The sequence below is a fragment of the Anoplopoma fimbria genome, chromosome 17, assembly GCF_027596085.1.
Source record: "Anoplopoma fimbria isolate UVic2021 breed Golden Eagle Sablefish chromosome 17, Afim_UVic_2022, whole genome shotgun sequence".
NCBI lineage: Eukaryota > Metazoa > Chordata > Actinopteri > Perciformes > Anoplopomatidae > Anoplopoma > Anoplopoma fimbria.
This window is the reverse complement of record NC_072465.1, coordinates 4887865-4902637: the sequence shown is the minus strand read 5'-3', so window position 1 is coordinate 4902637 and position 14773 is coordinate 4887865. Positions and strand designations below refer to the sequence as shown.

Here is a 14773-nt window from a genome sequence, read left to right as displayed (position 1 = left end):
CGGCATATTGTATAGTCCGATTGTCCACCCCTTATATTAACATGAGGCTTTGAATGAAGACTGGGACAAGGTCTAGGGCTATGTGGTATGGCACATGCACAGTGTAACTGGAGCTGCAATGTTGGCGCTAGAAATAATGTGATGGCGTCCGATCAGGTGCTCTTTGGTTGCGCCTGTCCTGAAATTACTTTTTGCTTATGCTTGTTAGCCAGCTAGTGAGCCTTTTTAGCAAATGCAGATCAGTTTTTAATGCGCATGTGTTGTATCTCAATGATATGACTCGTTACATTTTCTTTTTAAATTATCCTTGTATTTAACAGCTCTGCTTTTGGCGGAGCACAGCCAAGCAGCAGCTATTATTCCAGCAGCAGCAAACAGCATCATAAGATAACTTTAGCTCTGACAAAGTGTTGAATGTGCAAAAGTTAACTAAATGTGTGTGTTAAACAGAAACTAATGTACTGGCTTAAATACTTAATAAACTATCAGTATCATATATGAAATAAAAGCTTGTCAGAAGTTTCATCATTCATCGGTTTGATGTTGTGTTTCTGCAAAGTACATGAGGTCAAAAGGTCAACAAACTAAAATGTTGCGGGCCAGAAAACGAAAACAAAGGCGCTGAAAGTTGATAAAGAGATTAGAAGAGGAATGCTATTATTCAGTGGCTTTCTCATTACAAATGAGTAATTATTGTTTTCATAACAGCTTCTTTAAATATGTATATTTCTGGCTTCCATTTCCAGAAAGATCTCCATATTCTTAGAAGCTTCCCATTTAGAGAAGATAACTGCTGTGGCTATTGCATTTCAAAGTAACTCCATGCTGCTATGCTTATAAATGCAACTGCATGCAACATCAATGTTGAAAAAATGTAATGTCCATAATGACATTTTAGTGTAAGAAGAGTGTGAAATAAAGCAGTATGTGGCTTGCTAAGGAGTAGGTATGTGCATGCCTCTATGTGGATACAAGAAAAACCAGGGCAACCAGCAAAACTTCTCACTTGTTATGTAAACAAATGTCTACCCGTCTTCATCTAAAAACAGTCGATCCCCTCCCTAAGGCTCTGGAAATGCAGATAAAAACGATACTTAGCTGTGCTCTGCTGTGCCAGTCCAAAAAAGGAGATGATCCTCTCTGGGCTCCCGCTGACAGGAGGAGCTTTAGAGGGCAGTTCGGAGCGCTCCTGACACGGTGACCCATATGTCACACGTCTGAAGGCATCATCAAAATGTCGAGGGATGTGTCGAGTGCAGCGGGGTGACAGTGAGCGTGGATTCTTGTATTAAGAGCGTTGTAGATGATACTCATTTGTTGATATATTTCTCATGACCTGAGTGATGGGCAGAGGCGTGTTTGTCATAGAAACAGAGCAAACATACTTCCCTATTGTATTAGGATAAGATTCAGAATGGATCCCAAATGTGAGTTAGTGAATGTCTCTGTCTACAAGTAAATGTAAAGATGACATGTCCCTTTATATCTTTGTGAATCTATAAAGATTAAGAAAGCAGGCTGTTCTGTACTACTTCAACGTTATGGGGGAGCCAAACATTCACAGCCAAATATATACATCTGATGCTTTACTGCTTGGGACCAAAGCCAGCCTTAAGAATGTGCTGACCTGAATTTAGGCAGTTAAATATGCTGAATAATGTGTATAATTCACTCAATGTCCCACCCCTGTCCTGGTTCCAAAAAGCTCGAGCCACTGCTGCTCTATCCTGCTGCAGATTAAAAAATCTGAAAAAAACTGTATTTAAAAGGTTAAAAAGATGTTTTAGTACAGTAGAGTTTACAGTAGAATAGGGTCCTAACTTTACTAACATTAATCAGTTATGAGCTCCCCCCCTCATTGGCTGTGATGTGACAGTTCTCCGCAACCCAGTCACATAATCTGATGGCCTTTTTGTGCTGAGCCATTCATCCTTAATCTTCCAGGGCAACACTGAGCTTTGCAGTGCTGCTTTAGTTAAAAGAAGGATTTCACTCTTTTCCCTCTCTCTCTCTCTCTCTCTCTCTCTCTCTCTCTCTCTCTCTCTCTCTCTCTCTCTCTCTCTCTCTCTCTCCTACGCTTTGTAGATATTATGATGAATGAGGCATTATCAGGGCACAGAGGTAAAGTAGATTAAAGTGACATCTAAAGCAGAAAAATGACCCTCCTCAATTACAGAGGCTGCGCTAAGTGATGAGCACAGATAAATCAGGGGTCAGCGAACATGACTCGCGCAAAAATTATTTTGCTATACAATGCCGGGGCCACTCGGGGAGTTATGCTATGATGCACCTCGGATATAAAAAGTTCATATGGTTTTAATTACCTATGAATGATGCACGATTGCCTTTCAGATGTGCAAAACAGTGCATCAATACGCTGTCACGCCACAGCTGATATGAGGTCATGTGTGGCCTGCAGGTTGCATGTAGGATTACCCACATGCATATGCACAACACTGTTGGGTTTTTATCCAACACATTTTGTGGCTCTTGATGTAGAGGATGGTGCAACGACGGTTCACAGAAGTCTGATGTCATTCATCAAAGCATGAGCTGGGATAGACGTACCCTGAAAAAACTTTACAGACTGCTGGTTTGGCGGCTACTTTGCCCCTTTAGAGATCTAGGAATTAAAAAGAAATATAGAGTTTGGTGAATTATTTATACTGAGTTCCCTGCATGTCATTTGATAATAAAAAAATGCCTGCAAAGATAGAAAAAAAAACATAAAGATTGAGATGTGAAGTGTCAGAGGGAAAGCTGTGGAAGTTTCCAAACAGAAGGAAGCTTTGAGCCGTGGCTTGTGGGAGAAGGAGAGAGGTTCCTTCCAGAATGGATGTGTTCAAAGGTCAGGTGTCAGGCCACATCATATTATACAGTACTCTCTGTTTTTATGTCTATGAAGCCACAGATCATTTATAACATCATGTCCTCTCTTTCTTTCTCAGTCCATCCTTCTCACTTTCTTATTTTCTTTCTTAATTTCAACTGAAATCCAATCCCCAAATTATTTAGAAGCGATACCGCCGTTAATGCGCCTATAAGGTTTTTTGTCAACTAACATTCAACAAACAAAATAATTTCTGAACATTTCATATTCATGTTGGATTTATCAGAAATGCACTGTTTAGTATTAACAAGATTAAGAGTCTACCGTCATGCTGGCGGCTCTGTGAACCTGCATTCTGGCACAGGGACGATTTGATCTAAATGCTAACATCAACATGATAACATGCTCACAATGACAATGCTGATGTTTAGCAGGTATAATGTTTACCATGCTCACCATCTTCTTTTAGTGTGATAAAGACATTAGCTAGTTAGCACTACATCTGAGGCTCATGGGAATGTCATTAGTTTAGTAGGAATTTGGTCATAATCTAAAGTATTGGACAAATTAAAATCTGACCTGAATCTGGTGATTGCCGAAAAGTCAGGGTATCACCAAAGTTAGTACACATCCTGTGGGAACTAAGAATTTCTGTAGCACATGTTGTGCCAATCCATCCAGTGGTTGTTCTTCCAAATGTAAGTCTTCATATTTTATTCACACCAAAGCACTATGCAATTTTGGTTTTTTATAAAATTCAAAGTCTATCCTTTACCAGCTCATTCAGAATTTGTTGATATGAAAGAAATCCCACTTAGAAATAGTATAGTCCAACAGTGCCAAATATATATATATATATATATATATATATATATATATATATATTCGGATGAGCTTTCTTCTTTTTTTTTAAACTACTTGGCAAAAAACATTCCCATCATTGACACAGGAATTGACAAAAATATCATATAACAGTGTGTCAGTCTCCTATAATATTTATACAATAATAATTTTCCTTGATAATTACATTTAAATACTTTATACACTCATTTAGCTTCTTTAATGTGAGAATTTTCTGTTACATTTTTGGCTTATGCACTTTAACCTAATTCATGCAAAAATAAAATATAAAATCATCCGAGCTCATTTGTCTGAGTGATGAGATGACCTCATTAACCAAGTGTGTCCGGATGTGTTCTGAAAGTCTTCCACAAGTTTGCAATCATTACAGGCACTAACAATGAAAATACATCACTCAAGCAAGGCTCTTAACTACTTTTGGAAACACAGCAGATGTGAATATTGGGACAGACCCTAATGCTTACATCAAATTACAAAACTCAGTGTCAGAGGTGATGGATGGGTCATCCACTGTGTACATCATAAAAGCTACTAATGGTGGAGAACTGCCAGAGTGTAGCACCAAAGTCAACTGAGTGCAGCCGCCAGATTTGAGCGCTACGTTAATACTGTTGGCCATTAGGTTCACTGTGTCATTACTTGTCAGCGGTGCCACCGGGCGCATCAGGCAGAGTGAATGGAAATGGTGACCAATAATAGTTTATGATAAACAAACCATTCTCATCCAGGTCTTACTCATTACATTATAATGGTGTCGTAACACAGCGGCACAATGGCAATAAATAATAATGGAAAAACGCTGCTTTAATGAGAGAGCTCTCCCTGACAAGGTCCTGCTTTTCAATGCAACTCCTAAAGATCAACATTTTCATGCATAACAAACGCTTTGAGTTTAATGTGTAGAGCCTGTAGTGCAGTATAGTATAACATGTATGACACTGGTTGTGTAAAATATAATGCATGGTTGTAAAAACACAGCATATTGATTGTAATGTCAACATGAACTACATGTATTCATGGTTTTGTGTACCTGACCAGAGCGGACCGGATCCTGTACTGTGTGCAATGTGGTTTGATTCATGTGGATGAAACCCAACATGCAGCTGAGTCCGTGGATATATTTACTGTTTGGATGCACATGCAGAGATTTGCATTTATTAATGTGTGCATGAGAGTGAAAGACAGAACATGACAGTGAAATACAGCGAGGCAGCAATCGCTAGCAAGACAACCTTGACAGATTGATGGATGGGTGGAAAGGGAATAGGAAATGTTGGGCCCGTGGCTGTGTGTCTGCCTGTGTCGATCTGATTTGGGTGACACTGTGTGACAGGAAGCTGGCAGAGCTGGAACCCCCGCCACCCCCGTCACACTCACACGCATACACACACATACGGGAGGTCACGATAGAAGTGACTGGCACGGAATTCACTATTAAACACACACATAAACATCAAACCCAGTTTCCAAGTCTAAAACTTCTTCTACACTTTACTTTGAATTAGCCCTCAAACCCAAGAATAGAATTCAGACTGGCACAACGGTCCTATTAACTCTTACATGGAGAATAGAGCTTATATTGTGTACATTTAACCGGAGACAACAGCTGGAACCGGGCAATTAGCCTCTGACTGGTGAGGACCTCAAATATTCTTTATCAGTGATCACAGGCCAAAAGAAGAATCGACCCCCTAATAGTTTTCAGAAATTTGAAAATAAAGAGTCTCTCTGTGAGACTGTACCATAATTATGAATCACTGTCCTCTTCTTGGCAAACCCGCCCTGTGTATCTGGTTGAGTCAGAGACAGTTGGTTAAGGTTAGGTATTGATCTGGAGTAGATAAGGTCAGGATAGTCTATTGGTCAGGGCATAGGACCCGAACATATCAGGATATGGCATGGCATGGACGCGCGGCCAATCCTAGCGCTTGAATGCTGCACAGCGGGAGTCTTGCCAAGAAGGGCAGTGGGATTCTTAATAATGCGGTGCTTTGAGCTTAACTTCAGTATGCTAACATGCTCACAATGCTAACAAATTGATGTTTAACAGTGCAGGACTACTGTTTACCATGTTCACCATCTTAGTTTAGTGTGTTAGCATGCTAAAATTTTCTAATTAGCACAGCTGAAGCTGATGGGAATGTCTTTAGTTTTGCATGAATTTGGTCATAAAACATAAGGTATTGAATGATTCATTTTGGCCTTAGGATGGCGCTGAGGAAGAGTCAGAAGTTCACTTGACTATTTATAATTGATCCTTTGGGGACATGTCACCAGATTTCATGGCAATCCATCTAACAGTTTGACGAAACCACAAATGTCAACATGGTGGCACTAAAGGGATGTCAGAGAATCCCTAATGCAAGTATGTCATCTGGAAACCATGAATATGTTCAAAAAATAATGTTATTGAGTTGATGTTTAGATATTTCACTGAATATGTGAAAACTGTGACCTGCCAGTGGCGCTAGAGGAAAAGGATCACCGAAGTTGATGGATTCATTCTCTGGGGAACACATATATGTGTACACAAATGTAATAGCAGTCCATCCAACTGTTGGTAAGACATATTCTCTCCGGTCTAAAGCAACAAGCATGACACTAACCATCCATTAAGTTGTTCTTGCCTTTTATCAGAAGGTTCAAACAACTCAAGGATAACTCCCACAGGCACAGAAGCTCCTTTGTATCTTGTACTATCTAATAGCTTACCTCTGGTTAATGTATTTTTTATGGGATAGTTAGAAATGCAGTGTTAGCGCTGTTTAGTTTAATGGTGCTCCGTAGATGAATATGAAGATGTTCATAATTTATGACTCTTGAGAGTTATATTGTGTTTTAAGTACTTTTCTATATTAATGTTTATTGTCCATCAATTGGCTACAAAGAGAATTTCCCATTTAGGGAACTGCAATGAACTGAACACAATACTAAACATGCATTTCATGTATGAGCAGCTGATAAGGGATGAGGATTGTTGTACGTTTTCATCTTAAAAGTGCACTTACTATTTCCTGTCCCATCCAGGCCAATGGGTTTTACTCCCAAGAGACAAAGAGTACTTTCACTGTTATTTTTAGGTTGGCAAAAGCTCATCTGCTGTTCCCTAGGTGAGAGGACTGGCCCATCTGATCCCATCAAGCAATGTATTCATCCCTGTCTGACTTAGTCCACTGTCTATCTAGCTGATTGTCCATCAATTTCATTGTTTTACCGTCTTTCTTTCGTTGTTTCTTGGATTACAAACATGCTTTACAGGTATGGCCTTTTTTTATTTCTTATTATTCCTTCATCACTTGAAGAGTAGAGAAAGCAAGAATAGGTGGTATTTGCAATGATGATACTTTTTGATGAGACTGATAATGTTGCCATCAAGTCTTTCACAAATTAGATATGAAATTGTGTCGCTGGAGAAAAGAAACAAAGTCCAAATCCGCCTGCAGCTTGTTCGATTCACAATATGAGTATGACATAAGAGATGATTATGTAGACATTTCTGTTTCAGAAATACACACACAAAAGCACTTAGGAATGTCTTACCAGAGTGGAGGTGCAAGTGAAAACATGGCAAACCTCCAGTCTAGCCTGAATTGCAGGAATCCTGTCAGGCAGGATCGCAGGTATCAACCTTGGCAGACTAAACATTTAAAATTAGCATTTCAGTCAAAACCATCCCCTCAAGTCTGACAAACTCCTTTTTCTTTGATTACCAACTTAAATAATCACAATTCCTTGACAAAACTCTCCACATAGTTACATGTCTGACAAAGACATCCAATACAATATTTTTTTCATGAGTAGGTTTAAATTATATCTATATTTAAATTGAATAGTTTGAATTGATTGAAATAAACACAAAAATGGCATCAGTCTCTAATTGAGGGCAGCCAAAATACTCTTTCATGTAAAAGGTACAGCCAAGAGAGCCACTTCTGCCCTGAGCTTCACGCATGCGCTTGATATTGTTGCCTTCGTGGGCTCTTTGTAGACTCCGATTTCCGAGGTACAAACTGAAAAATGTCAGTGTCCCAACTCAATTATATGCTGATACCGTAAATGAAGCACTAAATATTGTATTGATATAAATGTTGCAGTAATTTAGTGGTTTCACTACAAAAAATAGACGCAGTGTAATGCTTTCTCATATGGGATACTGGGCGACAACGAATTAGGCTATTTAAAACATGCATTGACAGACCATCAATGAAGCTTTAACTTCAAATTACGTCTCATATAGTGATTGAAATATATGTTTCCAAGGGATTAATTAGTTACTTATTGTTTTCTGAACCGTTCTATTTGATAAAAGGATATGTTTTCATTTTAAAGTCACATATAGGCTGTAATTCCTTTTTAAATGTACAATGTAAATGTATCTGCTTTAAAACACGGTCAATAAGTAGACTGTATAGTTGGCTATATATATCATACACTATTCGAGTCTCAGACTGGATTTATAAATGGTAAATAAGTTTTGTAATATAATTTTAATAATTCTAAAAATAAAAACCTCATTAATTTAAAATGCATCGATTTAAAAGAAGAATAAACACGACTGATAAATGTAGGCTAAATATTTTCGAAATATATGGTATTATTGAAAATGTACACCTCTATTTTACTTCTATTATAATAATAATATTTCCATATATTCACATAAAGTCATTATCACAGTGTTTTGGGCTCGGTCGTGTGAATTTAACTGTAACTTCCCGACAGCACCTGAATGCAGCACGAACAGCAACACATTCCCAGCGCCACAGAAGAGCACAGACTGGGAATGAGAGTCAGCTAAGTGCACAAGAGCGTCGTCCCTGGTTGAACGAACCCGAAGACGCTGTCAACCACCGATAAAGTAGCTGTGAACTGGAGAAAAAGAAAGGAAACACCATTTAAAGTGAGTTCATAAGAACCGAGAGGATTTAATTAAAGTGGACACAAGACGCGAGTGGAGCCGTGGCACATGTGAAATTACACCGATAAAGCTGGATTAAACTGCAGGGATGTTCAGGGAATGATGGAAACAACATCTACACAGTCAGGAATGACCCCAGAGCCGACGGGAATGGCTTGATTTCCTCACCCCGGGAGAGCGGTGGGACAATACTGTCAAAGGCACCCATGTTTCTGTGGAAGAGAAAGAAAGTTTGCTGCGCTTCACCCGGATACAAGTCTACTTTGTGAGAGGTGTTCCTGCTGTGACTATTCCTCACCCCAGTGGCAGAGCCCGCCAGTTTTGGCTTTTTGGCTCTTCACAATGTCCAAACCCGTGCTAAAGAAAACCCACTGGACCTCCAGAGTGAACGAGTGCTCCGTCTCCAAAGACTCCCGCGGGGACTTGAACGTACCACTGCGCGGCGGAGCGGAGAACGGAGAGTTCGCCCACATCGGGCAGGTTAACGAGGGTGTCGTGCTTTACACTATTGGGAAAATAAATGAAGGAGAACTGCTGCTGGAGGTGGAGAACCTCTCGATTTCGGGATTACCCTTGTACGACGTACAGACAGTGATAAAGAACTGCAAAGGTCCCGTCAGGTTGAAAACTGTCAGACAAGGTAAGGACTCCGGCCAAATCTCTCCCCTTTAATGTTGCACAGTTTTCTGAAAATGACTGGGTTTGATTTTTTTTTTTTTTTTCAAGCCTTTTATTGAAACAAAAGGAAGCACTCATCAATTCGGCTCACCTGAGAGATTCAATTAAGCTTTAAACTTTATCAAAATAGAAAAAAAAAAAAGTTGACTTTGCTTCCTTGAGGGATTCTGTGGGTAATCTCTGAGTTAGACATATGTTTAAATACATTCTACCAGGCGAAATATTGGTTTATCCAACTCTCGAATGGGTGAGAAAACTTCTAAATATCGCGACATTGTACACCTGTCGATGGGCGAGTCCCTTTAAGTTGACAGATTTGTGAATGGGGTTTGGCGCGTACTTTTGTTCCATACTACTAGTACTAATAATAATAATAATACATTCTATTTATAGAGCGCTTTTCAGAGTACTCAAAGACGCTTTACAGACATTTAAAAACAGCATTTAAAAAAAAAATACTAGAACAATACAATACTAGAGAAACAGCCACTTGTCTGGTCCAGAGAGAGAGAGAGAGAGAGAGAGAGAGAGAGAGAGAGAGAGAGAGAGAGAGAGAGAGAGAGAGAGAGAGAGAGAGAGAGAGAGAGAGAGAGAGAGAAAGTTCTCAAATGCTGTTTATTCATCTTCCCTTTTGTTCGGTCTCTTTACCAACCCTTTGAAATGGCTCACGTGTGGAGAAACACAGCTTTTTAGCTTATTAGACATCTTTGAACAATATATTCAGCACCTGAAATAATCATAGCCATACAGGTGTCACTCATCTCTTTGAATATAATTAAATGGGCTAAACTTTGACCTTTTAAGGGGTCTGTATAATTACCAGGATATTATTTACAATGGCATAAGCGAGGAGGGTCAATTTACCATAAACTTTTTGTAAAATGCAATTTACTAAACAAGCAGATATTGAGCAAAGTCAGAGTTGGTCTTGTTTGGCCTGATCTGTTTAGGCTACGGTATCTGTGGAGTACTCAAACAGGCTAGACCGGCAACACTTCTCTAGCACCTTACAAGAATGGGAACATCAGTCACCTATAGTAAGAGAAAAATGCGAACATAAGGCCAGTGTGGCTGGTCTGACTAGTTCATGGTCAGCTTGACTCAGCAGGGCCGGGCAGTTTGACGCTGAGGCACTGTGACAGGCTCCCAGCGTGGTAAAGCAGACTGCTGAAGGGACGCTCCGGGGCCACACCAACTTCCTGTAGAGACAAAAGACAAAAGAGCAGCACCTCTTCAAGGACAATTTCACATGTTTAGAACCTGTGAATTCAGCTGGCAGCAATATTGTCTGGGCCTGCTCAGAGGTGGCACACTGATATATTTATTATTTTTTTTAAAGGCACTATATGAAAGTCAACATGAAAGGACTATCGTATTCATTTTAGGACTGTATTTCTGGACTAGAGAGCCAGGCAGCCTCTACCTGCATATTATATTTTGTGCCACCACGCTGTATTTGCCATCACTCCGGCACACAACATCTTAACAAGGTTCCTGCACACAGGTGTTTTCACTTATTGACTTAATTAAACCTCCACTGAAGATGAGCAGAGCGATGCAGGTTATTATGTGAGGTCAGAGAAAAAGCCCAGGTGTTGCTAATAACGTTAACGACGCCTCTGTTTTATTCAAGTGTCCCAGTGAGGCGTGACAGTGAGCCATCAGCGTTCACTTTATTGTTTAAAACTGTGCTTTCACTACTGTGACGGCTTTAAATGACTTGTGGAATAAGGTTTTTATACAAATGATAAAGGTGCATCCTGTCAATGCCATGACTAGTGTGACAAAAGTAACAGGACAGGTAGGGAGTTGTCAATCACTCTCTGACTGTAAACACACACACACACACACACACACACACACACACACACACACACACACACACAGTCTCGAGAAAAGGTCTATTCATGCAAAATAAAAACACCTGTGTGGTTGAATCAGAGGGGTGTAGGGACTTTAATCAGGTTTGAAAGTGCTTGAACAGTAATTGATTAAACAGATCTAAAGTGATATTTTAAACACTTAATGTTGGCTACTTTGAATTTTTACAGATGTTTAGTTTCTTGATTGTTCACATTGTGGTAGCTTTCCTTCTACCATCCAGTAACTGTAGAGGTAGGACGTTCTGATATAACTCTTGCTGCAGGAGAAAAACAGCAATAAACAAAACAAAGGGCCAAGTGGTAGACATCTTTTTCAAAAGTTTGCTTGTAGTTGAGTTTTTGAGTAATTTCTTAAAATTTTCTTGTTGTGGAGCATGTAGAGGAAAACTGTCAGGTCATTTTATTAAACACTTATGTAAAAACCTTAGAGGGAATCACCGGTGTGAACTCAGAGTGTTGATTATGGAATCCTCCCTGCGCTTAATGTTTTAAAATTCTTGTAACATCAGCCAGTGTTGATTATGGACCAATCAGAATCCCCCCTTTTTCCCCAGGACCCATCTGGGGGATGTCGTGTGTCACCGCCGTACAAAGTCACATGATCAGAATCCATTTCAAGTTTTTTAATAATTCACGCTGTCTGGGAATTTCCCTCCCTAATCAGCCCTAATTGGGAAAATATGCTCGGCAACAGGGGCCATCTGTAAAATCAAAGTGACCTAATTTTACCCGGAGCGTGTGCCATTTTCTCACTCTAATCAAGTGGGATGTGTGGAGAGGTGCTGCTGCAGTGTCTTGGCTCACTTCACAAAGTGGTTGCTGCCGTCGACTGCCAACTGGTTAAAGACTTGTTGAAAAGAGTTAGGTCGGGACCTTCAGTGCTCTTATTCAGACCTGTGAGAGCACACACACACACACACACACACACACACACACACACACACACACACACACACACACACACACACATACACACATACACACATACACACATACAAGGGCACTTCAGGTCTGAGCAGATAAGAAAGCTCCAACCGGTTGTGCTGCAGAGATTGTATTGTTTGCTTTGGGTATCAGTGGGGAAAAAAGTGCAGGACACACACACATACACACACATATTCACAGCAAAACACACACCCTGTGCACTGCCGCCGAGTCCGAGCCATGAGAAGCCCACCTCACTGTGTATCGATAGGGCAGAAGCTGTGGGAAAATAACCAGATTATGTAATTATGGACTATTACGTACAAACATAGACATTCACTCTCACTCCTTTTTAATCCAGCAGCTACTTGCGATGCCTCTAATGCAGTCCAACAATACTGGCAGTCTGTTGTGTTTGCAAACAGAAATTATCGCAATGATAAAACCTGCCAATCAGATAAACCCCCGAACCACTTAATTGATAATCCCTTTAAGAAGATGACCTAGCGTGCTCCACATATGCAAAACGATTACTGTGTAACACTATGGCTAACACACACACACACACACACACACACACACACACACACACACACACACACACACACACACACACACACACACACACACACACACACACACACACACACACACACGCAGTGGTGCACAGCCACCTGCTTGTACAAACGCACAATCACAACAGCGGTTTCAGATTGATAGCAGATTAGTGTCATGCTCTCTCTGGCGTTAGTACACATGTTGGGTGTGTTGATAATCTTGGGAAGTTTCTATGATGATCTGCGTATGCATGTGTGTGTGTTCTTGCACTGCATTTTTCATGTGTACAGAGATGATGGCAGCCATTACTGTCTGGGGTTAAGATTATAATTGTTACTACATTTAAGGTTAAAGGCGTGTGATGTTAATGTCCTGCTAGGGGATTGTAGCCAATGGAGGTCTTTACAAGGACTGTAAAACCAGTGTGTCTGAACGTGTGTGTTTCCGGACATGAAAAATGGCCCCGGCGGCCCAGAGTTCATGGGGTTTCCCCCAGGCAGGAGGTTTACTGTGTGCGGGTCGCTCCGGTGAACAGGATTTGCTGCATGTGACCACACTATAACACTACATGAATCATTTTCTCGTAGAACAACCGCTGCTCTAGTAGATCAATCAGAGATTGAGGAACTACAGCTTCACACGACTGTATTTCTACCTAAGCCGCATTATATCACGGAGCTGGTGTGATGAACGAGGTCTGGCTAGCCATAAATTTCCGGAGGTAGAAAAATATTCTCCCTTTCATAATGGCGTTGCAAGCTGCTAACCGGGGCTGCTCAAATTTACAACAGTGTTACTACATTAACTCTGAGGTGTGTGTGTGTGTGTCTGTGTGTGTGTGTGAGAGAGAGATTTTCTGGCAGGCATTGCATATGGAAGTGTTTATTTCCTTTCTCTCAGCAGGATGTCGGACACCCCTCCTCGCTCCAACCGTTCCTCCACCTTTTGTATTCTCTGACAGCGGTGGAACGGCTTCACTTCCTCCCTCATAGCAGGCTTTAGGAGAGATCTCTGGCTTCAATTTCAGGGTGTGTGTGTGTGTTTATATCTATGCAAGTGTGTGTGTGTGTGTGTGTTTGAGAGCAAAAGAGAGAGGGAGCGATAGAAGTCACATGTACAGTGTAAGCATCTTGCCTACTTTGTGCTGAATTTAGTGTTCATGTGTGTCGGTGCCCAGCTTAAGCTCTGCATTTAGATTCAGCGGAGGGACACTCAGTGAGCAACTTAATAGACCGTGAAACGCCGTCTCACTAATGCAGCACTTTTTGTAACGCCACTAAAGAGGTACACACATGCACGTGTGTTTTTTTTTTTGTATGCTGAATAATAGTCTTTCTTTTTGGTAATTAGCTCAAGTGTAGGTTGCTGTATTGAGTGTGAATGGGAATCGGTCACACTTGGCGCTTGCAGTTACACACTCTGTCAGAGGAAGAGAAAGGCCAACTCATTTACGATAGAGAGTTTAGGAGGAGGAGGGGGGGTGCGAAGCAGTTCCCTTTCCTTTGAAGACTGCTCTTATCCAGTGTCCTCAAATTGTGTACATGCACAGCAGTGGAGTGTGTATTTCTGAGGAATGCGTCAAGATTTAGTCACGGTTGACAAAAGTTTCCTTTAAAGACCGTCCCGAATACCGAGGAACATCAGGACCAAAGAGAAACAGTTTGTTAGAGCTTTAAACAGGAGTCGACTACGTGACATTACGGATTGCTGTTTTTCTTGAGCGACCTTTACTGTGGTCTACACTGGAAATCAAAGCCTCTGTCGTGAAACCATGAAAGGCTGAGCTCCTTCTGAGTTGTCAGAACACACAGGGAAATGAAAGCTCGGAGCTTAATATCAGGCTGCGTTGGTTTCAGTACCTAAGGTAACTGTTAACCTAGCCGATGTGTAGGATGAGTTGACAAATCTGCTCAAAAGGCCTTCACTTATTTCCACACTGTCAATCCTACTGCTTGGTTAGCATAATCCCCCATCTGACAGAGAGGATGCTCAGTGTTAGCCTCCCACCTCAGAGCAGGTGGACGTCTTAATCAACGTTTTTCTTTTATGAGGCATTAAGCATTAAGATGCTGTAAAAAAAATAAAAAAAATAAATGCATGTCGGTTGCTTAAAAAGTAACTTTA

The 14773-nt window shown here is 40.7% G+C and overlaps 1 protein-coding gene across 1 annotated transcript in view; it reads left to right on the top strand.

The window, feature by feature from the left end:
• The first annotated feature begins 8509 nt into the window (after positions 1 to 8509).
• The window catches only part of LOC129105255 (membrane-associated guanylate kinase, WW and PDZ domain-containing protein 1-like), a 131115-nt gene continuing 124851 nt past the window's right edge, over positions 8510 to 14773 (top strand). The window contains 1 exon segment of the mRNA XM_054616164.1: positions 8510 to 9246. Coding sequence (XP_054472139.1) covers positions 8949 to 9246 — 298 coding nt within the window. The 5' untranslated portion in view covers positions 8510 to 8948.